At 40.7% G+C, this 23,246-nt stretch overlaps 1 protein-coding gene across 1 annotated transcript; it reads left to right on the top strand.

The window, feature by feature from the left end:
• The first annotated feature begins 16,232 nt into the window (after positions 1-16,232).
• LOC100972004 (mas-related G-protein coupled receptor member X1) lies at positions 16,233-22,581 on the top strand. Its single transcript, XM_034934186.4, has 2 exons — positions 16,233-16,798; positions 21,271-22,581. The coding sequence occupies exon 2, from the start codon at positions 21,296-21,298 to the stop codon at positions 22,262-22,264; it is 969 nt and encodes a 322-aa protein (XP_034790077.1). The 5' UTR covers positions 16,233-16,798; positions 21,271-21,295; the 3' UTR covers positions 22,265-22,581.
• The last annotated feature ends 665 nt before the right edge of the window (positions 22,582-23,246 follow it).

Below are 23,246 nucleotides of genomic sequence, written 5' to 3'. Positions count from 1 at the left end.
GGAAGCAGATTTGGGCAGGGAGGAAGAGCCTCTGTCCTGTCAGATGGGACTTTGAGAGCAACACTGCCCTGCCATCCTTGACAATTGCATGTGTTTTTCTTAGCGTTGCACCTCAGGAATGTCTCAGTGGTTCCTCAAGGTCTTCAAACGGATTTTTATCTATCCTGACGGTTGCAGTTGTCAACCATAGAAAGCATTAGTCTGATAATACAATGTTTAGATTCTCCTTGATATTGCCAATCTATTTTTCCTGTTATCTTACATTGAATCTTTCTTGCTGAATACTTTTTCTGCAATTACCTGGTATTGAAAGGAATTCCTGTCCAAAACCTTAAAACTCTTCTTTATACTTTTTTCCTACCTGATTATATCAAAAGGGAAGATTCCTTATTAATCTCTCAGACTATGTTCCCCTGAAAATCATGTTCCCTTCAATGACTGGAGGCATTACCACAGTTGGAAGCTCGATTCTGAATAAATGAGTTCTGCTATCTCTATGTTCCATTGTATTTTCAGATATAGAGCAGAATAATGTACTTAGAGACAAACTCTCTCTTCATAAAAACAGTCTAGAAAATTGGTTTTATGAAAAGTTCTCTGCTGTAATTGTCCACAGCATGGTGACACGTGGCCTTGGTTTCTAGTAAAGACAACCATGGCCCCTTCCCTTTAAGACTTTGAGAACTGGTAAGTTTTTATTTAGCTCTTCCTGGACTAATAGACCAGTGAGGAGCTAATAAATATGCCCCACCAGTTCCATTTAGGCCACTGAAAACCTCAATATTGGTTTCAAAGTGGAAATTATCTTGAAAGCCATTTATTATTTACTTACAGATACTTTCAGTTGTAGAATTCTTCATTCTTCCAGGTTTTGTACAAATTGTTCTGGGTGTAACTTTCAGGTAGTTTTACAGCTGTTAACAAGAGAAGCAAAACTGAACATATCTGACCTTTCCATGCTAATGTCAATTATAGTATCTGGATAATAACTTACAGTTGGTATAGAATTCTAATACATGTTGTGACATAGATGAACCCGGAAACATTGTGCTAAGGGAAATAAGCCAGACCAAACAACAATATTGTAAGTTCAAATTTTATGAGGTATCGAAACTAGGAAATTTGTGAATACAGAAAGTAAATTAGAAGGATCCTGGTGCTGGATGATGGAGAGAATGTGTAGCCATTATTGAATGAGCACAGACTTTCTGTGTGGAATAATGCAAAGTTCTTAAAACCGACAGTGGTAACGGTTACAACTTATTTTGAATGTACTTAATGACACTGAATTGTACACTTTAAATCATTATAGTTAGAAAGTGTATGTTATGTATATTTTAACACAATTAAAAACAGTTAATTATAGAAATGGGATCAGTACAAAATTCAGGACTGTTCTCCACCAGTGGTTATCCCTTCTACAGATAACTCAAGCAGACAGAAGAGACCACCAAGAGAAGAAGAGACATCACAGCAGGCTCTGTGCTGCTCACAGACAGTGAGGCTGCCCCTCAGATTGGCCCTCACTGAGGGGAGCTGACAAGTGCAATTTGAGTATGCAGGAGACAGTGCTAAGTAGCTATGAAAGCAATAAAGAGGTATATAGTTTTCAATTTGTCCAACCAAATTTATTGGTGGCTCTTATCACACTATTCACAATGTTGAACTCAGGTCCCCTCAGTCCAGATCCATTGCTCTTCCAGGCCCAGCACTCTGCTGATGCTGAATCCCATCTGTCCACCCTCAATTTCCAAATGTTGTAGAAGGACATGGCTGTAGGTGAGGGTTTCCTACAGGTTGGAGGAAGCAGGAAACTGGTGTTTGCAGCCAATGCTCCAGGCCAAGAGCTTTGATTGGATGTCTTTAGTTCAGACCAAGGGTTATTGGGAGAGTCCACTCTGGGAATCTGTGATATCAATTGTACAGTATTCGCTAAAGATGTTGTTTATCATTAGGAATTCTGTAGAGAATTTTCACCTGGCAATTGAATCAAAGAATGTTGTTTCTCATTTGGAAACCTGCTTATTTTGATGTTAGTGACATTCTTTTCCTTTTGACAGAAGAAAACTTCAGCTTAATGAAAGCTTAGATTCTGTCCCTGAAGCGCAATCCAAACTCACTTGACCTCAACATTGCTCAACTACAGCACTTACAATAGTGTACTTGAATTATCTGTCCTCTCTTCTTTCTCTTCAACTGCACTCTGAGGTCTTTTAAAGCAGGGATAGTCTTTGATTTTCTAGTGCAACAGATTAGGTGTGGAATTTAGAAGATGCTTGGTAAATATTTTTCTCAAGTAGCTCCCGCCTGTAAATCACAGGTTCATCCAACATCTTGCAAAGGCTAGCTGAGTCTCTAGTTCTCACCGGAACTCCTATAGGCACCTCCAACTTAATAGAGTGTCCTCTGCAGTTGGTCTTTCTGAGAACAGCTGTTCCCTTTCATTGCAGGTCTGTTCACTGCCTTTGGGAAGAAGAATGGAGGGGATGCGGGAGTCTGCTCATGAGCTGCCTTCTTTCCAAGGTCAATGATATCATTTCCTCTTGGTTTCATATCAAGGAGGAGCATGCAGCACATCCAGGAGTGTTCTCCAGAAAGTAAGAAAATACATGAAAGTCTGTTGGCACTTTTTGGAGCTGCCATTTATAACTGTATTTTAGGCATGAATTCAACAAACATTGAATTCTAATTCATCAGGCACTGTGCTAATTCTACATAAAAGCAACAGCTTTTAAATAACTCTCTCACTAATACATTTCTATGTCTATAACCAATCCACTTCATGAAGAAAATATATTGATTGATGCCGAGCAAATGCTGAGCCTTCGTGGCCATTCACTGATGCTCTAGTACACCTGGGCACAAGAGCACTGAGTCATCACACTCGCAAGAACCAACTGGATCTGCTTCCTGTCCTGCTTTTGCCAATTAAACTTCTCAGTATAGTTACCTAATTTATCAAAATACAGCACAGATCAATGAAAAAAGAGTATGAAAGCAGAACTGCAGTTTCCATAAAAACTAATGTGAATGCTCAAATGGAAAATAAGAGCAGATTCCAAAATTATTGTTAGTTTAGTAGGTGTGAGTCTTTCAACTCTACAAGATTAAACAAAAATGAGAAATACAGAATTATTTGCTAGGACAGAATGCTATGTATCTGATGCTAAGATCTACACATAAACTAATCCAAACTGCAAATCATAGACGATGATTGATAGATATGCTTTCAGCCAGACAAAGTAGAATTCTATTTTCTGAAATCTACACAAACAAATGTTCCACAGTCTAGTTCTATTATAGTGAATGAATTCTGGTAAAATTGAAATGTTCATATTACAAATGTATCATTTTTGTTAATACTGATTAACAGTCATTTTCAATTAATCTATGCACTTGCATTCCTGAATATATCATTAAGTGGGTTTTTCATAGCAATATCTCTCACTTTTTCTACTGTTTATTGTATAAATACACACTGAGCATCATCTATTCTCTAGCTTTCATACCAGACACTTGGGAGTCAAAGTAAACATACCCACGTTCACAGAGCTCACAGCCTGTGAAGGAAGGACACTAGTGCAGGAAAGACTGCCTCCCAATGTGACACATGCTATCCAAGCATTGTGTTTGTGGCTCAAGGGTGTTCAGAGGAGAGGGTATCTAAAAATTCCAAGTTATCTTGCTGCCATCCTGAAGAGGAATGCCACACCCAAGCACCCAGCTGAAGCAGGACAATATAATTCCAACAAATGAGAGAATGTGCACCAGGTGACTGCTCATGCAAGACAACAATCTCAGCAACAGTTCTATAATTGATGACATTATAAGATTAACAGCCTAAATGTTACAACAGCACTTAGTCTATAGTCTAACATCGCACAAATGCACAATTCCTGAAAGCATTTTCTAGAGACCCTGCAGGTGCTTAGATCACAGGCATTGCAGGACTACCTACTACCATTACCCTGTGTTTCAGCAGAAGAAGCCCTTGCCTCCAGGCAAACCCAACTAATATCTAGAAATCCTAAGATATATAGGGAAGCAGGATATGCAAGCGCCAGAATGGGAAGAACACTGGACCTGGTTTCAGGAATTTGGGATTCTCAAGCTGACTGCATGGCCAACATGGGTCAGATGTTCATTTGCAGCAAATCAAGCAGAAGTGAGGTTATGGGATTGCCCCAGCCTGAAACTGTGTCATTTGTGCATTTGTGCTTATATATCTCTTTTCAGAATATGTGGGTAAGGTGTGACTTTACCATAACCATGGACTGAAGATAACTACTGTTATGATCCTGACAGCCTGAGAAATTTACATCTCTACACAGTGACTGTAATCACAGTAAGTGAATGTTCTTCTCAACTATGAGGCAGTGACCTAGAGTCTGAAAAGTCTGCTGAAATGCTTGCTCTGTATGACTGTCTGGTATCAGTTGGGCACCATTATTGTCAATGTATCAATGCTGGATATAGATATAGATGGCGTGTGTTTTCTATTATCTAGCAGTGACAGCAGAGTATAGAAAAAGAAATCTCAATGCTCATGCCCATCATATTGGTCCAATTGTTCTGGAGCTTTGCAGGATGCAAACACAAGGAAGGAGAGCAGAGACAGGGCAGACCTCATTCCTGAGTGTGTAGGTAGAAGTGAGTGGATCATGGAAGGCTTCGTGTAATAGGTAGAATTTTAACTGATGACTACAATTGACTCAGCATTATTATTATAATTATAACCTCTGTAAATTTTGCCAGTCACGTAGATTTTTGTATTGGGCAAAGAGAGGTAAATAGGATCTAACAGATGGAAATGGGAGAAGAGATAATTTACAGTGGCACTGTTAATAAAAGCATAGAGTTTTTTAGGGAATGGTGAATAATTCATATATGAGTTTTATTCCTTGTGCCACCTCATGTATTTGGTCATGGTGGCAAGATTCCTCTTAAATAGAATCACAAGGCTGGAGTGCTCTAAATAATGAGCATTACCTTTTGTGGCCTTGAAGTGATAGGGCTTGCTGTTAGTTTTGTGATATTCGTAGGAGTGAGCTCTATAATAATGTAAGCCCAGAGAGGACCAGGCATGTCAGGCCAACAGGACAAACCAAAATCAATGCCCTGCTCTCCTTACCCTCCTCACAGTGAAATATCCAGACCTCCAGGGCCAGAAGGCATGGATAAAAAAAACAAAAAAATGTGTGGGGGTTAGGGGAGAAGAGAGAAGCAATGGAATGCAGGCCCTTCTCTGGAGCAGCATTTTTACCTGCAAAAGGCCCACATTGGGAGTAAGGGAGACAGTTAATCTGTGAATTAAATCAACATTGTAATTGTCACATAAAAATTCAGACCTAAATTCTGCATAGCTTGATATGGATAATCAAAAATTCCTATTCAAATTCTGTGTCACCTAGCACCTCTTTGTAACATAATATCTATAGTGTCTTGACATTTGGTTTAATACTCCTGTTTTAATATCTTGGTACACATGTGAGAGAATAATACATATCAACCGCAGACGTTCTGAAATTGAAGAAAATTGTCATTTCCATTCCAGGTATGCAGGCACCCTTGCCTTATTATCAAAGACATGTACGATTATTGCTGAGAGTAGAGATGCATGAATCAGCCTTAAGTTGTATCTGTAACAGTGTATGTATTCATTTTAAGAGTTATTGGAAACAAATATGATAACAATTTAATATGTGCTTAATTTTGTGGAAGATGTCTGTTAATGCTTACTACATTATCTTCTAGCCTATGTGCCTGGTTTACAAACTTCCTTCCAGCATAACCCATGTCCTCATTTTTGGTGACTTCAATATCCATGGAGATAAGTCCATACAATGAACCGGCCTTTCAGATGGTTTTTAAGTTTTTACTGTGAATTAATTGTAGACTACGAAGAAGTTGTGAAAGCAGTACAGAGAGTTCCTGTATGCCCATCACCCGATCTACAGCAATACTTACAAGTTAAATAAATGTATTGTCAAAACCAGGAAATCGACATTGATACCATCTAATTATCTACACTGCAAATCTTATCAGATTTCACCAAATAACTACAGCACAATCTTACCAAATTTTACCAGTGTTTGCATGCACTCATTTTTGGAGTGAGATATTCCTCTATGTTTCATTCCATAATATTTTGTCACAGGTGTAGATTCATAAACACAATCACATTGAATATAGAAGTGTTTCTTTACCACAGAAGAATTCCCTTGGGCTTCTCCTACTGTCACACACACAGTGTGCTTCTTCCCAAATCCCTCTAATCACTGATCTATTCTTCATGTCTGTAATTTCATCATTTTGAAAGGGTTACATAAATGGAATCATACAGTATCTAATCGTTTGACTTTGGCTTTTTTTATTCAGCATAATGTCCTCAAAATCCACCCAACATTTTCCAGCTATCAATAGCTTATTGCTGACTTTCTTATACTACCGAGTAGTGTTCAATTGTATAGATGTACTATGCTTTGTTTCACTATTCACAAGTGGAAAGACATTGCTGTTTTTTCTAACGTGGCATTTATAAATAAAGCAGCTATACACGTATGTGTACAGACTTTTTTATTTTATTTTAAGTTCTGGGATACATGTGCATAATCTGCAGGTTTCTAACATAGGTATACATCTGCCATGGTGGTTTGCTGCACCTATCAACCCATCATCTAGGTTTTAAGCCCTGCATGCATTAGGTATATGTCATAATGATCTCCCTCCCCTTGATCCCCACCACCCAACAGGAAGTGTTCTGTAATGTTCCCCTCCCTGTGTTCAACAGTTCTCATTTTTCAACTCCCAATTATGAGTGAGAACACGCGTTGTTTGGTTTTCTGTTCCTGTGTTAATTTGCTGAAAATAATGGCCTCCAGCTTCATCCATGTCCCTGCTAAGGACGTGAACTCATTCTTTCTTATGACTGCATAGTATTCCATAGTGTATATGTGCTATATTTTCTTCATCCAGTCTATCATTGATGGGCATTTGGGTTGGTTCCAAGTCTTTGCTATTGTAAATAGTGCTGCAATAAACATACGTGTGCATGTGTCTTTATACTAGAATGATTTATAATCCTGTGGATATATATCTAGTAATGGGATTGCTGGGCCAAATGGTATTTCTGGTTCTACCTCCTTGAGAAATCTTCTCACTGTCTTGCACAATGGTTGAACTAATTTACACTCCTACCTACAGTATAAAAGCTTTCCTGTTTCTCCACAGCCTCATCAGCATCTGTTCTTTCCTAACTTTTTTTTTTTTTTTTTGGCTAATTTTTTGTACTTTTAGTAGAGACAGGGTTTCACCATGTTAGCCAGGATGGTCTCGATCTCCTGACCTCATGATCCGCCCGCCTCGGCCTCCCAAAGTGCTAGGATTATAGGCATGAGCCACCACTCCCGGCCTCCTAACTTTTTAATAATTACCATTCTGACTGTTGTGAGATGGTATCTCATTGTAGTTTTTATTTGCATTTCTCTAATGACCAGTGATGATGAGCTTTTTTTCATATGTTTGTTGGCCACATAAGTGTCTTCTTTTAAGAGGTGTCTGTTCATATTCTTTGCCCACTTTTTGATGGGCAAAGAGGAACTTTGTCCTCTTTTAAATTTATTTAACTCCCTTTAAGATTCTGGATATTAGGCCTTTGTGAGATGGTGAGATTGCAAAAATTTTCTCCCATTCTGTAGGTTGCCTGTTCCCTCTGATGATAGTTTCTTTTGCTGTGCAGAAGCTCTTTAGGTTACTTAGATCACATTTGTCAATTTTGGCTTTTGTTGCAATTGCTCTTGGTGTTTTCATCATGAAGTCATTGCCTATGCCTATGTCCTGAATGCGATTGCCTGGATTTTCTTCTGGGGTTTTTTTATGGTTTTGGGTTTTACAATTAAGTGTTTAATCCATCTTGAGTTTATTTTTGTACACAATGTAAGGAAGGGGTCCAATTTTTGTTTTCTGCCCATGGCTAGCCAGTTATCCCAGCACCACTTATTAAATAGGGAATCTTTTCACCATTGCTTATTTTTGTCAGGTTTGTTGAAGATCAGATGGTTGTAGATGTGTGGTGTTATTTCTGAGGTCTCTGTTCTGTTTCACTGGTCTATGTATCTGTTTTGGTAGCAGTACCATGCTGTTTTGGTTACTGTATCCTTGTAGTATAGTTTGAAGTCAAGTAGCGTGATGCCTCCAGCTTTGTTCCTTTTCCTTAGGATTGTCTTGGTAATATGGGCTCTTTTTGGTTTTAAATGAAATGTAAAGTAGTTTTTTCTAATTCTGTGTAGAAAGTCAAGGGTAGCTTGATGGGAATAGCACTGAAACTATAAATTACTTTGGGTAGTATGGCCATTTTCATGATACTGATTCTTCATATCCATGAGAATGGAATTTTTTTCCATTTGTTTGTATCCTCTTTTATTTCCTTGAATAGTGGTTTGCAATTTTCCTTGAAGAGGTCCTTCACATCCCTTGTATGTTGTATTCCTAGGTCTTTTATTCTCTTTGCAACAATTGTGAGAGGGAGTTCACTCATGATTTGGCGCTTTGCTTTTCTATTATCGGTGTATAGGAATGCTTGTAATTTTTGCACATTGATTTTGTATCCTGAGATTTTGCTGAATTTCTTTATCAGCTCAAGGAGTTCTGGGACTGAGATGATGGGGTTTTCTAAATATACAATCATGTCATCTGCAAAGAGAGACAATTTGACTTCCTGTCTTCCTATTTGAATACCCTTCATTTATCTCTCTTACCTGATTTCCCTGGCCAGAACTTTCAATACTGTGTTGAATAGGAGTGGTGAGAGGGCATTTCTGTCTTGTTTCCAGTTTTTAAAGGAAGTGTTTCCAGTTTTTGCCCAGTCAGTATCATATTGGCTATGGGTTTATCATAATTAGCTCTCATTATTTTGAGATATGTTCCATCAATACCTAGTTGATTGAGAGTTTTTAACATGAAGGGATGTTGAATTTTATCAAAGGCTTTTTCTGCATCTATTGAGATAATCACATGGTGTTTGTTATTGGTTCTGTTTATGTGATGGATTACACTTATTGATTTGCATATGTTGAACCAGCCTTGCATCCCAGGGATGAAGCTGACTTGATCGTGGTGGATAAGCTTTTTGATGTGCTGCTGGATTCGGTTTGCCATTATTTTATTGAGGATTTTTATATCGATGTTCCTCAGGGTTATTGGCCTGAAATTTTCTTTGTTTGTTGTGTCTCTGCCAGGTTTTGGTATCAGGATGAAGCTGGCCTCATAAAATGAGTTAGGGAGGAGACCTTTTTTTTCTGTTGTTTGGAATCCTTTCAGAAGGAGTGGTAACAGCTCCTCTTTGTGCCTCTGGTAGAATTTGTCTGTCAATCCATCTGGTCTTGAACTTTTTATCATTGATAGGCTATTAATTATTGCTTCAATTTCAGAACTTGTTATTGGTCTATTCAGGGATTTGGCTTCTTCCTGGTTTCATCGGAGGAGGGTGTATGTGTCCAGGAATTTATCCATTTCTTCTAGATTTTCTAGTAGATTTGCTTAGAGGTGTTTATAGTATTATCTGATGGTAGTTGTATTTCTGTGGGATCAGTGGTGATATCCCCTCTATCATTGTTTATTGTGTCTATTTGATTCTTCTCTCTTCTTCTTTACTAGTCTAGCTAGTGGTCTATCTATCTTGTTAATGTTTTGAAAAAGCCAGCTTCTGGATTCATTGATTTTTTTGAAGGGTTTTTCGTGTTTCTAGCTCCTTCAGTTCTGCTCTGATCTTAGTTATTTCTTGTCTTCTGCTAGCTTTTGAAGTTGCTTGCTCTTGCTTCTCTAGTTTTTTAAATTGTGATGTTAGGGTGTTGATTTCAAGCCTTTTCAGCTTTCTGATATTGGCATTTGGTATATAAATTTCTCTCTTAACACTGCTTTAGCTGTATCCCATAGATTCTGGTACATTGTCTCTTTGTTCTCATTGATTTCAAAGAACGTCTTTATTTCTGCCTTAATTTTGTTATTTACCCAGTAGTCATTCAGGAGCAGGTTGTTCAATTTCCATGTAGTTGTGTGGTTTTGAGTGAGTTTCTTAATCCTGAGTTCTAATTTGATTGTACTGCAGTCAGAGAGATTGTTTGTTATTGTTTCCAATCTTTTGTATTTGCTGAGGAGTATTTTACTTCCAGTTATGCGGTCGATTTTTAGAATAAGTGCTATGTGGCACTGAGAAGACTGGGTATTCTGTTGATTTGGGGTGGAGAGTTCTGTCGATGTCTATTAGGTTCACTTGGTCCAGAACTGAGTTCAAGTCCTGAATATCCTTGTTTTCTGTCTCTTTGATCTAATATTAACAGTGGGGTGTAAAAGTCTCCTGCTATTATTATGTGGGAGTCTAAGTCTCTTTGTAGGTCTGTAAGAACTTGTTTTATGAATGTGGGTGCTCCTGTATTGGGTGCATATATATTTAGGATAGTTAGCTCTTCTTGTTGCCTTGATCCCTTTACCATTATGTAATGCCCTCCTTTGTCTTTTTTGATCTTCATTAGTTAAAGACTGTTTTATCAGAGACTAAGATTGCAACCGCTGCTTTTTTTTGCTTTCCATTTGCTTGGCAAATATTTTTCCATCCCCTTATCTTGAGCCTATGTGTGTCTTTGCATGTGAGATGAGTCTCCTGAATATAGCACACCTATGGGTCTTGACTGTTTATCCAATTTGCCTGATGCTAGCTGGGTATTTTACACATTAGTTAATGCAGTTTCTTCATAGTGTCATCGGTCTTTATATTTTAGCGTGTTTTTGCAGTGGCTGGTACCAGTTTTTCCTTTCTATATTTAGTGCTTCCTTCAGGAGCTCCTGTAAGGCAGGCCTGGTGATGACAAAATCCCTTACAATTTGCCTGTCGGGAAAGGATTTTTTTTCTTCTTTCCTTATGGAGCTTAGATTGGCTGGATATGAAACTCACGGTTGAAAATTCTTTTCTTTAAGAATGTTGAATATTGGCCCCCACTCTCTTCTGCCTTGTGGGGTTTCTGCAGAGAGATCCGCTGTTATTCTGATGGGCTTCCCTTTTAGGTAGCCTGACCTTTCTCTCTTGCTGCCTTTAACATTTTTTCCTTTATTTCAACTTTGGAGAATCTAACAATTATGTGTCTTGGGGTTGCTCTTCCCGAGGAATATCTTAGTGTTGTTCTCTCTGTTTCCTAAATTTGAATGCTGGCCTGTCTTGCTAGGATGGTGAAGTTCTCCTGGATAATATCCTGAAGTGTATTTTTGAACTTGGTTCCATTCTCCCCATCACTTTCAGTTGCACTAATCAATTGTAGGTTTGTCTATTCACATAGTCCCATATTTCTTGGAGGTTTTGTTCATTCATTTTCATTCTTTTTTCTCTAATCTAGTCTTCACACCTTATTTCAGTAAGTTGATCTTCAATCTCTGATGTTCTTTCTTCCCCTTGATCAATTTCACTATTGATACTTCTGTATGCTTCACAAAGTCCTTGTGCTGTGTTTTTCAGCTCCTTCAGGTCACTTATGTTCCTCTCTGTACTGGTTATTCTAGTTAGCAGTTCCTGTAACCTTTTATCAAGGTTCTTAACTTTCTTGCATTGGGTTAGAATATGCTCCTTTAGCTCAGAGGAGTTTGTTATTACCCACCTTTTGAAGCCTACTTCTGTCAATTCATCAGTCTCATTCTCCATGCAGTTTTGCGCTGTTGCTTGAGAGGAGTTGCGATAGTTTGGAGGAGAAGAGGCTTTCTGGTTTTTGGAATTTTCAGTATTTTTGCACTGCTTTCCTCATATTTCTGGATTTATCTACATTTGATCTTTGAGATTGATGACCTTTTGGATGGGGTTTTTGTGTGGGGGTCTTTTTAGTTGATGTTGATGTTATTGCTTTCTGTTTGCTAGTTTGTCTTCTAACAGTCAGGCCTCTCTTCTGCAGGTCGGCTGCAGTTTGCTGGAGGTCCAATCCAGACCCTGTTCACCTGGGTATCACCAGTGGAGGCTGCAGAACAGCAAAAGATGGCTGCCTGATCCTTTCTCTGGAAGCTTCATTCCAGAGGGGCACTGGCCTGATGCCAACCAGAGCTCTCCTGTATGAGGTGTCTGTCCATCCCTGTTAGGAGGTCTCTCCTGGGAGGCACGGGGGTCAGGGACCCACTTGAGGAGGCAATCTGTCCCTTAGCAGAGCTGGTGCACTGTGCTGGGAGAACCCCCCTTGTCAGGATCAGCTGCTATCTTCAGAGGCAGCAGGCAGGAAAGATTAAATCTGCTGTGGTTGCGCCCACAGCCTCCCCTTCCCCCACGTGCTCCATCCCAGGGAGATAGGAATTTTATCTGTAAACCCCTTACTGCGCCTGCTGTCTTTCCTTCAGAGATGTCCTGCCCAGTGAGGAGGAATCTAGAGAAGTAGTCTGGCCATAGCTGCTTAGCCGCGCTGTGGTGAATTCCGCCCAGTCCAAACCTCCCAGCCTTCTTAGCACTGTCAGGGGAAAACCGCCTACTAAAGCCTCAGGAATGGCGGATACCCCTCTCTCCACAAAGCTCAATCGCCCCAGGTCGACTTCAGACTGCTGCGCCGGCAGTGAGAATTTCAAGCCAGTGGTTCTTTGCCTGCTGGGCTCTGTGGGAGTGGGACCCATTGAGGCAGGGGACCACTTGTCTCCCTGGCTTCAGCCCCCTTTCCAGGGGAGTGAACGGATCTGTCTCACTGGGGTTCCAGGCACCACTGGGGTATGAAAAAAACTCCTGCAGCTAGGTCGGTCTCTGCCCAAACAGCTGCCCAATATTGTGCTTGAAACCCAGAGCCCTGGTGGTGTAGGCACACGAGGGAATCTCCTGATCTGCGGATTGCAAAAACCATTTCAAAAGCGTAGTACTGGGCTGGTAGCAGGGTTCCTCACAGCTTCCCTTGATTGGGGGACAGGTGTCCCCTGGCTCCTTGTACTTCGCAGATGAAGCGACGCCCCACCCTGCTTCTCCTTGCTCTCCGTGGGTTGTACACACTGCCTAACCAGTCTCAATGAGATGAACTGGGTACCTCAGTTGGAAATGCAGAAATCACCAGTCTTCTGCGTTGGTCCCGCTGGGAGCTGCAGACCAGAACTGTTTTTATTTGGCCATCTTGGCCCCCCTCCTGTACAGATTTTTAAGTGAACACAGTTTCCCAGTTTCTAGGATACATTTTCCAGGTTCTAGGATACGCTGGATTGCTGGATTATATGAAAATGCAAGAAGATTTCCCAGAGTAGCTATACTATTTTACTTTCTCATTGGCAGTGTATGAGACCTCCAATTCCTTCAAATCTCAGCCAAAATTTGAAACTATCAGTATTTTATATTTTAGCCATATTGAGAGGGTAGAGTGGTATCTCGTGACTTTTATTTGTTGTCCTAAACATTAGTGATGTTGAGCATCTTTTTACGTGTTTATTTGTCATGCATATATGTCTTTGCTGAAGCATCTGTTCGTCTTTTGCCCTGATTGAATCCAGCTCTCCACTAACTCCATGCCTGTTCCCATAGAACTGAGGGTGGCTGCAGCACAACACACAACCATGCCCAGCGGTTTCACTGTACATTTAGGACCTTGAACCTGAAATGTTCACTTATATCTCCTGAACAGTCATGTGACATTTCCATAATTGCCTCTCATCTCCAAAGGAAAACCTTCAGCCATCGTCTGTCTCCTGAAACCACCTACTCTTTATTTATTTTTTTAATCACTGTCAGGTGATGCTCCTCTGAGAATTACTCAATCTCCCCAGAGCGAACCTACCTCCCCATGTGCCTCTGAGCACATCTCTCTGCATTTTCTCTCATGCCAGGAAATGGGATCTGCAAATTCCTGTTTGAAACCACCCTTTCCATTTGTGCAGTTTCCCCTTTTCCCTCCCCAGAAACATTTTATAGCATTATTGCCTCTCCCTTCTACATCTTCAATGTTTCCTTCTCTAATGGATCCTTCCATTGCAACTGAAACACCTCATCCTATTTGTGGCATAAAACACCATCTAAGCAACCATTCGTCTCTATCCACAGCCTGATTTATCTTCTTTATTTTAGAAAAAAATATCTTCCAAAGAGATTTCTGTACTCATTATCTTCATTTCCTCACCCTTCCTCGTATCTTCTCATATCTCTAACTCCCTCTCTTAGCTAGATCATTAAATTTATGTTTTTTGTTTGAAAATTTATTTGTGACATGGTAATAAAGTCAAAGCTTTCAAAAATAATCTTTAAATACACTCACTGAAAACTGTCATTCCCATTTTAGGTCCTCAGGCATCCTTGCCTTGTTAACAAAGACATATCCTATTATACTTACTAATAAGTGTATATTAATTCACAAATATTTAATAATAAAACAATATATATTTTTTGTCATACAATATATACATTGGTCTGCATTCTTTTTAAAAAATCTAACAAATTCTGCAGGGCCTTTTATATCAGGTTTGTTGCTCTTTCTGGGTAGCTACAGAGTATTCTATTGCATAGATAGACAGTAATTTATACAGTATTGATGGCCATTTTGGCTGTTACCAGTTTTTGACTGTAAATAACACTGCATTTATTAACTCAGTACATAGATCTTTTGAACATGCACAAATATATCTCTAAGATAAATTCTTAGATGAGGAATTACAGAGAGAAAAGGATGATACTTTATACATGCTTCCATATGTTGAAAACAGCCTTCATTGGAAGTTGTATCCATCTGCATCCCCAGCAGAAATGAGTGAGGGTACCTGATCCCACTCCATCCCCACACTGTATGCTATAAAACTTAATGGTTTTTTAGATTTTGGTAAATAAAATATAACTCTGTAATTTCAATTGGCATGTCTTTCATTATGAGTTGAATTTCTCCTCTTTCCATATGTTTAGGAGCCATTTTTATTTTTTAGAAATTGTGAATCATGACTTAAAGTTATTTTCTTATTACCTTTTTCAATTTTGAATTATTAACATCATTTAGAAAAATTTGTATCAATAGAGAAAATTTATACTTTGGCTATAACATACATTACCAAACATCTCCCAGTTTATTTATTTAATTTTATTAATTTACTAATTTATTTCTTGAGATGGAGTCTCGTTCTGTCACCCAAGCTGGAGTGCAGAGGCACAGTCTTGGCTCACTGCAAATTTCGTCTACTAGGTTCAATCCATTCTCTTGCTCAGCCTCTCGAGCAGCTGGGATTACAAGCGTGTCCCACCACAACGAATTAATTTTTGTATTTTTAGTAGAGACCAGGTTTCACCATGGTGGCCAGGCTGGTCTCATACTCCTGACCTCAGGTGATCTGCCTGCCTTGGCCTCCTAAAGTGCTGGGATTACAGGGGTGAACCACCATGCCTGGCCACAGTTTATTTATATCTTGATTATGATGGTTAATGTTATGCTAAAAAAAATAATAACTTTTTTTTTTTTTTTTTTGAGACAAAGTCTGGCTCTATCAGCCAGGGGAGTGCAATGGTGTGATGTCAGCTCACTGTAACCTCCACGGCCTGGGCTCAAGCCATCCTGCCACCACAACGTCCCAGGTAGCTGGGACTACAGACACGCACCACCACACCGGGCTAGTTTTTGTATTTTTTGTAGAAACGGGTTTTCACTATGTTGCCCAGAATGGTCTCAAACTTGTAAGCTCAAGCAATCCACCCACGCAGCCTCCCAAAGTGCTGGGATTACAGGAGTGGGCCATCACAGCTAGCCTTCTTTTTGTCTTTATAAATATTTTCTTTAATATCTTCTGAATTGTATCCTATAATTGAAAGTCTTTTTCCACTTTGATTTTAAAACTATTTGGCTATGGCTTCTCCAGGTAATTGTATTTTCATTATAAAATTTTAAGTAGTGTATTTGGATTTATCCTCAAATCATATGTAAAGTATGTTTCCACCTTTACTTATTTCACACAGAAACTCAGTTGTCCCAATCCCATTCATTCAATTGTGCCTGTTTTACACACTACTTTGATATACAACCTTTATCATAATAGGCATACATTGAAGATATTAGAAGTCCACTTCCACTACTGCAATAAAGCAAATATTACAATAAAGTGAATCACATGAATTTTTGGTGCCCCAGTACATGTAAAATTTATGCTTACACTATACTGTATTCTATTGAGTCTCAATGGCATTATGTCTAAAGCAATATGCATGCATTACTTAAAAAAATACTTTTTCACTAAGAAATGGTAACCATCATCAGAAACTTTATCAAGCCAAACGTTTTGCTGCTGGAGGGTCTTGCTTGATATTGATGGCTGCTGAAGTGGCTGCTGAAGGTAAGACAGGCTGTGCCAATATCTTAAAACAAGACAACAGTGAAGTCTGCCACATCAACTGACTCATCCTTTTATGAAAGATTTTAATGTAGCATTCAATGCTATTTGCATAGCATTTTATACACAGTAGAACTTCTTTTAAAATGGGAGTCCATTCTCTCAAACTGCGCCACTGTTTTTATCAAGCAAGTTGAACAAGATGGAATGTGATGGGAGAGGCTTATCTCTATTGGATATGGGACAGAGGCCAAGAATCATCTCAGGTAGGGTTTGTGTCTCCAATACCTCTGGCCACTGATTTGTCCATAGTCCTCATACAGGAAATAACAAGTCTGTCCAGCATCTTCATAAGCCTGGATTGCTCACCAGCTTTGACTCCAGCTCCTGTACGCATCTCCTGAATTAAGCAACACAGAAGGGTTCTCTGAAGTCACTGAATCCCAGAAAGGCCCTCCACCTTTAGCACAAGGGAAGTCTTCACCACTGGACAAAGGAGAAAAAGATAAGGGTAAGTACCAAGATTTGTCTTCTTCCATAGTCAGTCATGGTTTTTGCTATAAGATCGTTTCTGTTTCCACCTAGGTGCTACAGGCAGGGGATCATGAGCTTGTTTCAGGAAAAGACAGGGGACATGAAGTTTCCTTCTGGAAACTGAGTGCTGCCAACCCAGACTGTGTGAGTTTCAACTGGAGTCCCCCCATTTGATTTATCTATCTATATCACCTCCCTTATTCCAATCACTGAACCTGTCCTCATAGAGAAAATGCTGCCTCTCACATTCATTTAAGGAGCTAGAGGACATGCAAGCATTGCTTCACAGAGTTGAACTGCTGTAGAAGCAGGTTTTGTTGTTTTACTTACTTTTCTAAATTATTATTCCTTGCCTGTCTGGAAAGGTTCAAGGAAGAAATAGGTGGTCCAAACTGAAATGACTGAGGAGTGTTTCGTGAGGGAAGTATTTACAAAGATGTGCAAGGTTAAGGGAAAGAGACAATGCATGGGTCAGCACCCTAAGCAACAATACATAGGGGAGGACTAAGTCCTCCCCTAGGCTGAAAGGGAGAGGGAAGGAGCAGTTACCATTGTCGCCATAGCCATAGCTGTAGCCATAGGGGTGGGAGAGCTCCAGCAGGCAGGTGGAGAAGCCTTGCACGGCCAACACACAGCCACACAGGCTGATATGCTTTGGATCTGTGTCTCCACCCAAATCTCAGGTTGATTGTAATTCCCAGTGTTGGAGGGAGGGCCTGGTGGGAGGTGATTAAATAGTGGGGAGGGTTTCTCATAAATGGCTTAACACCATCCCCCTTTGGTATTGCCTTAGTGATAGTGAGTTCTCATGCAATCTAGTTGTTTAAAAGTGTGTAGCAGCTCTTCCGTGTCTCTCTTGCTCCTGCTCTCACCGTGTGAGATGACTTGCTCCCCCTTTGCCTTTCACCATGATTGGAAGCTTCCTGAGGCCTTCTTAGAAGCAGAAGCTGCTATGCTTCTTGTATAGCCCGCAGAGCCATAAGCCAATTAAACCTGTTTTCTTCATAAGTTTCCCAGTCTCAGGTATTTCTTTGTAGCAATTCAAGAATGAACTAATACACAGGCAGAGAGCCAGGAGGTGGAAATCCCAAGTGGCTCTCCTTGCTGTCTTCCAGTCTCATCCAGGTGTCTCCCAGTGTCTCAATTCCACCAGAAACTGGAATTAAAAAGAATCCCACTGATGTGGTGCATAGAAGCCACTCTCTTGGGGTGTCAAACAGGATAGAGAAGAATGGAAAGCAAATCATCATAGCAAATGAGACTATCCCTCTCTCCTTCTTATATCCTCCTAATTCCTGGGACAGTCTCTGTCTACAGGTGATTGATTCCTGTCTCATTTCAGCTCCATGAGACTACTTTAATGTTCGGCATGTCTTTCTCTACTGTCCCTTTTATGCAGAAATGTTTGCATTTGTCAAAAATGCATAGAAAATAAAATGTAATTTTAAAAAGAGAACATATTTCTTTTGTTTAGAATATAAGTTTGACCCCTCTCATAAAGACACAAAGTAGAAATATCTTAAATAAGAAAGTACAGTGGTGCCTCTGGGTCACTAGGTCCTGAATCTGCAGATTCAACAACCCACAGGTGGAAACTATTCCAAAAATAAGGGTATGGCGGAGGTGTGCATGTACTGGACAGGTACAAACTTGTTTTTCCTTGTCATTACTTCTGAAATAACACAGTAAAACAAGAACTTACATGGCATTTGCATTTTGTCAGTTATTCTAAGTAACTTAGAAGTGATTTAATGTATCTGGGAGAAAGTGCATAGGTTTTGTACAACTATCACATCATTTTATATAAGGAAATTGAGCATCTGCAGATTTTGGTGTGTGCTGGGGTTGCAGCACACACATCTGCCATATGCGAAAGCCCCTGTGAATACCCAGAAATGACACTCTTTGAGATCAGTGCTGGAAGCTCCAAGGCATCGTACATCAGAATTCCAAAAACTGCTACTCCCGAGTCCCTAGAGAGTTGCCCTCATACTTGTGATCCTATATGGTTCCCAGCCACACCAGCATTTCAGCATGATGGAAAAAAAATAAGGAAAGGAGATGCGTTGCTCCTGCTATTGGTCCTGTGAGCCAGGACTTGCTTACATCACTTTTGTGCATCTTTCACTGAACAGCACCTGGTCATAAAATGGCACCCAGCATCAAGGAAAACTGGAATGTGGGTCCTTGTGCCGCTTTTAAACTCTCAGAATTTTTATGTGACCAAACAGGAAAATGAACACTGGGGCAACCTAGCAGTGTCTTCTGCCTCTGTCTCTGATTCTGTACTCACAGTAAGATTTTTCAGGAACTCCTCTGAAATAATGAATCATGGGGCAGAGAACCATGCAGAAGTCTCATGCAGGGCTCCAGGGACCAGGGGCTGGCATTGGGCCTGCTCTTCGTGTTGTGAACTCACGAAAACACTTTAATTCTCTAGGCCTCGGCTTCATCTTATGTTATATTAAGATAATACCATAGATGATCTTTAAAGAACACATGCTAAATGTTGGTGATACCACAGTGGAAAAGACAGGCATGACTAGTCGTTACGAAGCTTCAGGTTTCATGAGGAAGACAAACACACCATTACCCTAAATATAGAGGGACAATGTGTTTAGTGCCCTGCGTGTGGATAACAGAGGTTCTCCTTTTCCTCCCATTTCCTTTTTGGGCCAAGCAAGGCTGTGGCAGCTTGTCTCTCTAAGAGAGCTCATGATGGATGCACTCACTCCTGATGCTCCTCTGTAATCCCAGAGGAGGGTGAGTCTTCTTTCCACCTGGAGGCCTCCTGTCCCTGTGCATTCTCGGGATTCCAGAGGAAAGGTGGCCTCTGATAGGCAAAAAGGAACTCCTGAATTTGTTACTAAATGGCTTTCACTCTTCTCTATTTTGTTCCCTATTTGACCTGCTTCTCTTTCTCTATCTGAAGTTGGCTTAGGTTAGTTTTTTTTTTTTCAACCCACAATTTTGCCTGCCAACTTGGATTTAATCTTGAGAATCCCTCCTCTCCTTTACCCACTCTAACATGTATAATCGACACAGAGTCGTGTTGGGTGTAAAGGGCTGCTCAAAGACTGGATCATGAGTCAGCCCTGCTGGGCTCAAATTCATACTATATAAGTCCCAGAATGAATAATTCACTTTTTTGTGTTCCAATGCATTATCTGACATATGGGAATAATACTCATTCTTACCTCCTAGGCTCTTCAGATAATTAAAAGAGACAATACCTAATAAACTCTCCATCAGCTGCTCTTATTCTCCCAGATTAGACCCAGTCCTCATTCTCCAGTTGAAATCTACATGAATATCTCTCTTTATACTCCAAGCCCTACATATCTCCTATTTCCCCTCATGGACTCCTCACATACAAATGTTTGCATCAACAAAGAAACGAACCAAAGATCTCCTGAAAGAAAGAATGAAATAGGTTTAAATTGTGTATACTCAGCAGAATACTCAGTAGTGCCCCACAGATATTCCCACACTTCAATTACCTGCTTCAGTGGCACTCAGGCTCACCCTCACTTACTCTTTCCTCTGCTCTATTGCTGAGCAATTCAGCTCAGACCCACACCCCACCCAAAACACTGTGTACAAAATGCTTCTAGGTGTTCAGCAAAGCCACACTGAGTCCTTATTTTAAAGGCACATCAGTGGTCAATTTCAGGTTTTGGGCACTCATCAATCATTCTTCTCAACACAGATAGAGCTGTCCACAAATAGAATTCTGATGAATGAAATTTTCTGTACCTAATTAAACATGGGTGTTCTAATAACTTACATTGCGCTTTCATTTTTGTTTTCCATTTCACCCAAATATACCATTACCATTAGGCTTCTCATGCATGCATTCCTTCACTGAATGAATGTTTATGAAAAGCACAGTGTGCTGCTCAGGGAAATAGGCACTAGGATTATAAAATGTAAAATGTGGTCCTGTCTGCAATGACTGACATGCTGAGTTATTTCTCACCCACCAGGCCCAGCCATTTTCACACTTATCCTAGCGAAGGTCACATTTTCCTCTGGTTCATAATGCATGGTCTCCTTTCCTGTCCATGGACGATCAGTCCTGGTCATGAGGGTGTCACAACCACCTCTTTGCATATCTGAATTCCTCCCCCTGAGAGAAAATTTCAGGCCCAGGATAGAGTAATCATCGGGTCCACAGCCCTGGCCACTTGAGTGGGGGTGTTTTGATCCTAATGTTATTCCCATGTTAGCACAGAACTTGTGTGGCAGTAGAGAGAGGTCAGGCTTCAGAGTCAACAAGAACTGGATTTCAAACTGGATTTGAGGACCCCCAACTTTTGATAGGTGACTTATTCTCTGTGAGTCTCTGATCTGCCCTCTTTAAATGAGGACAGTAAATCCCACATGGCAGGGTGGTGGGGAGAATCAGAGATCATACAGCTGGTGATCCCAACTGGTTTCTGTTTCCAGGGTCACCAGACTAGGGTTTCTGAGCATGGATCCAACCATCTCAACCTTGGACACAGAACTGACACCAGTCAACGGAACTGAGGAGACTCTTTGCTACAAGCAGACCTTGAGCCTCATGGGGCTGACGTGCATCGTTTCCCTTGTCGGGCTGACAGGAAACGCGGTTGTGCTCTGGCTCCTGGGCTTCCGCATGCGCAGGACCGCCTTCTCCATCTACATTGTCAACTTGGCCGCAGCAGACTTCCTCTTCCTCAGCGGCCGCCTTATATATTCCCTGTTAAGCTTCATCAGTATCCCCCAAACCATCTCTAAAATCCTCTATCCTGTGATGATGTTTTCTTACTTTGCAGGCCTGAGCTTTCTGAGTGCCGTGAGCACCGAGCGCTGCCTGTCCGTCCTGTGGCCCATCTGGTACCGCTGCCACCGCCCCACACACCTGTCAGCGGTGGTGTGTGTCCTGCTCTGGGCCCTGTCCCTGCTGCGGAGCATCCTGGAGTGGATGTTATGTGGCTTCCTGTTTAGTGGTGCTGATTCTGCTTGGTGTCAAACATCAGATTTCATCACAGTCGCGTGGCTGATTTTTTTATGTGTGGTTCTCTGTGGGTCCAGCCTGGTCCTGCTGATCAGGATTCTCTGTGGATCCCGGAAGATGCCGCTGACCAGGCTGTACGTGACCATCCTGCTCACAGTACTGGTCTTCCTCCTCTGTGGCCTGCCCTTTGGCATTCAGTTTTTCCTATTTTTATGGATCCACGTGGACAGGGAAGTCTTATTTTGTCATGTTCATCTAGTTTCTATTTTCCTGTCCGCTCTTAACAGCAGTGCCAACCCCATCATTTACTTCTTCGTGGGCTCCTTTAGGCAGCGTCAAAATAGGCAGAACCTGAAGCTGGTTCTCCAGAGGGCTCTGCAGGACACGCTTGAGGTGGATGAAGGTGGAGGGCGGCTTCCTGAGGAAATCCTGGAGCTGTCGGGAAGCAGATTGGAGCAGTGAGGAAGAACCTCTGCCCTGTCAGACAGGACTTTGAGAGCAACACTGCCCTGCCACCCTTGACAATTATATGCATTTTTCTTAGCCTTCTGCCTCGGAAATGTCTCAGTGGTTCCTCAAGGTCTTCGAATAGATGTTTATCTAACCTGACAGTTGCGGTTTTCACCCATGGAAAGCATTAGTCTGACAGTACAATGTTTAGATTCTCCTTGATATTACCAACACATTTTCCCTGTTATCTTACACTGAATCTTTCCTACTGAACACTTTTTCTGCAATTTTCTTTGTAATAAAAGGAGTTCCTGTCCACAACCCTAAAACACTCTTTATACTTCTTTCCTACCTGATAGCATCAAAAAGGAAGATTCCTTATTAATCTCTCAGACTATGTTCCCCTGAAAATCATGTTCCCTTCTATGACTGGAGGCATTACTGCAGTTAGAAGCTCGATTCTTAATAAGTGAGTTCTGCTATCTCTACATTCCATTGAATTCTCAGATACAGAGCAAAATAATGTCCTTAGAGACAGACTCTCTCTTCATAAAAACACTCTCACCAATTGGTTTTATAAAAAGTCTTCTCCTGTCATTTGTTCACAGCATGGCGATATGTTGGCCTTGGTTTCTAGTAAAGACAACTGTGGCCCCTTCCCCTTGAGAACTTCTAAGTGCTTATTTAGCTCTTCCTGGACTAATGGACCAGTGAGGAGCCCATAAATGTGCCCCAGTTCTATTTTGGCCATTGGAAACCTCAATATTGGTTTCAAAGTGGAAATTATCTTGAAAACCATTTATTATTTGCTTACAGACTCTTTCAGTTGTAGAAGAATTCTTCATACTTCCAGGTTTTGTACAAATTGTTCTGGCTGTAACTTTCAGTTAGTTAAATGGCCATTAACATGAGAGGCAAGACTGATAACATCTGACCTTTCCATGCTAATGTCAATTATGGTATCTTAATAATAACTTACAGTTGGTATAGAATT

This window comes from Pan paniscus, chromosome 9 (assembly GCF_029289425.2).
Source record: "Pan paniscus chromosome 9, NHGRI_mPanPan1-v2.0_pri, whole genome shotgun sequence".
Lineage (NCBI taxonomy): Eukaryota > Metazoa > Chordata > Mammalia > Primates > Hominidae > Pan > Pan paniscus.
This window is presented reverse-complemented; position numbering and strand designations above follow the sequence as displayed.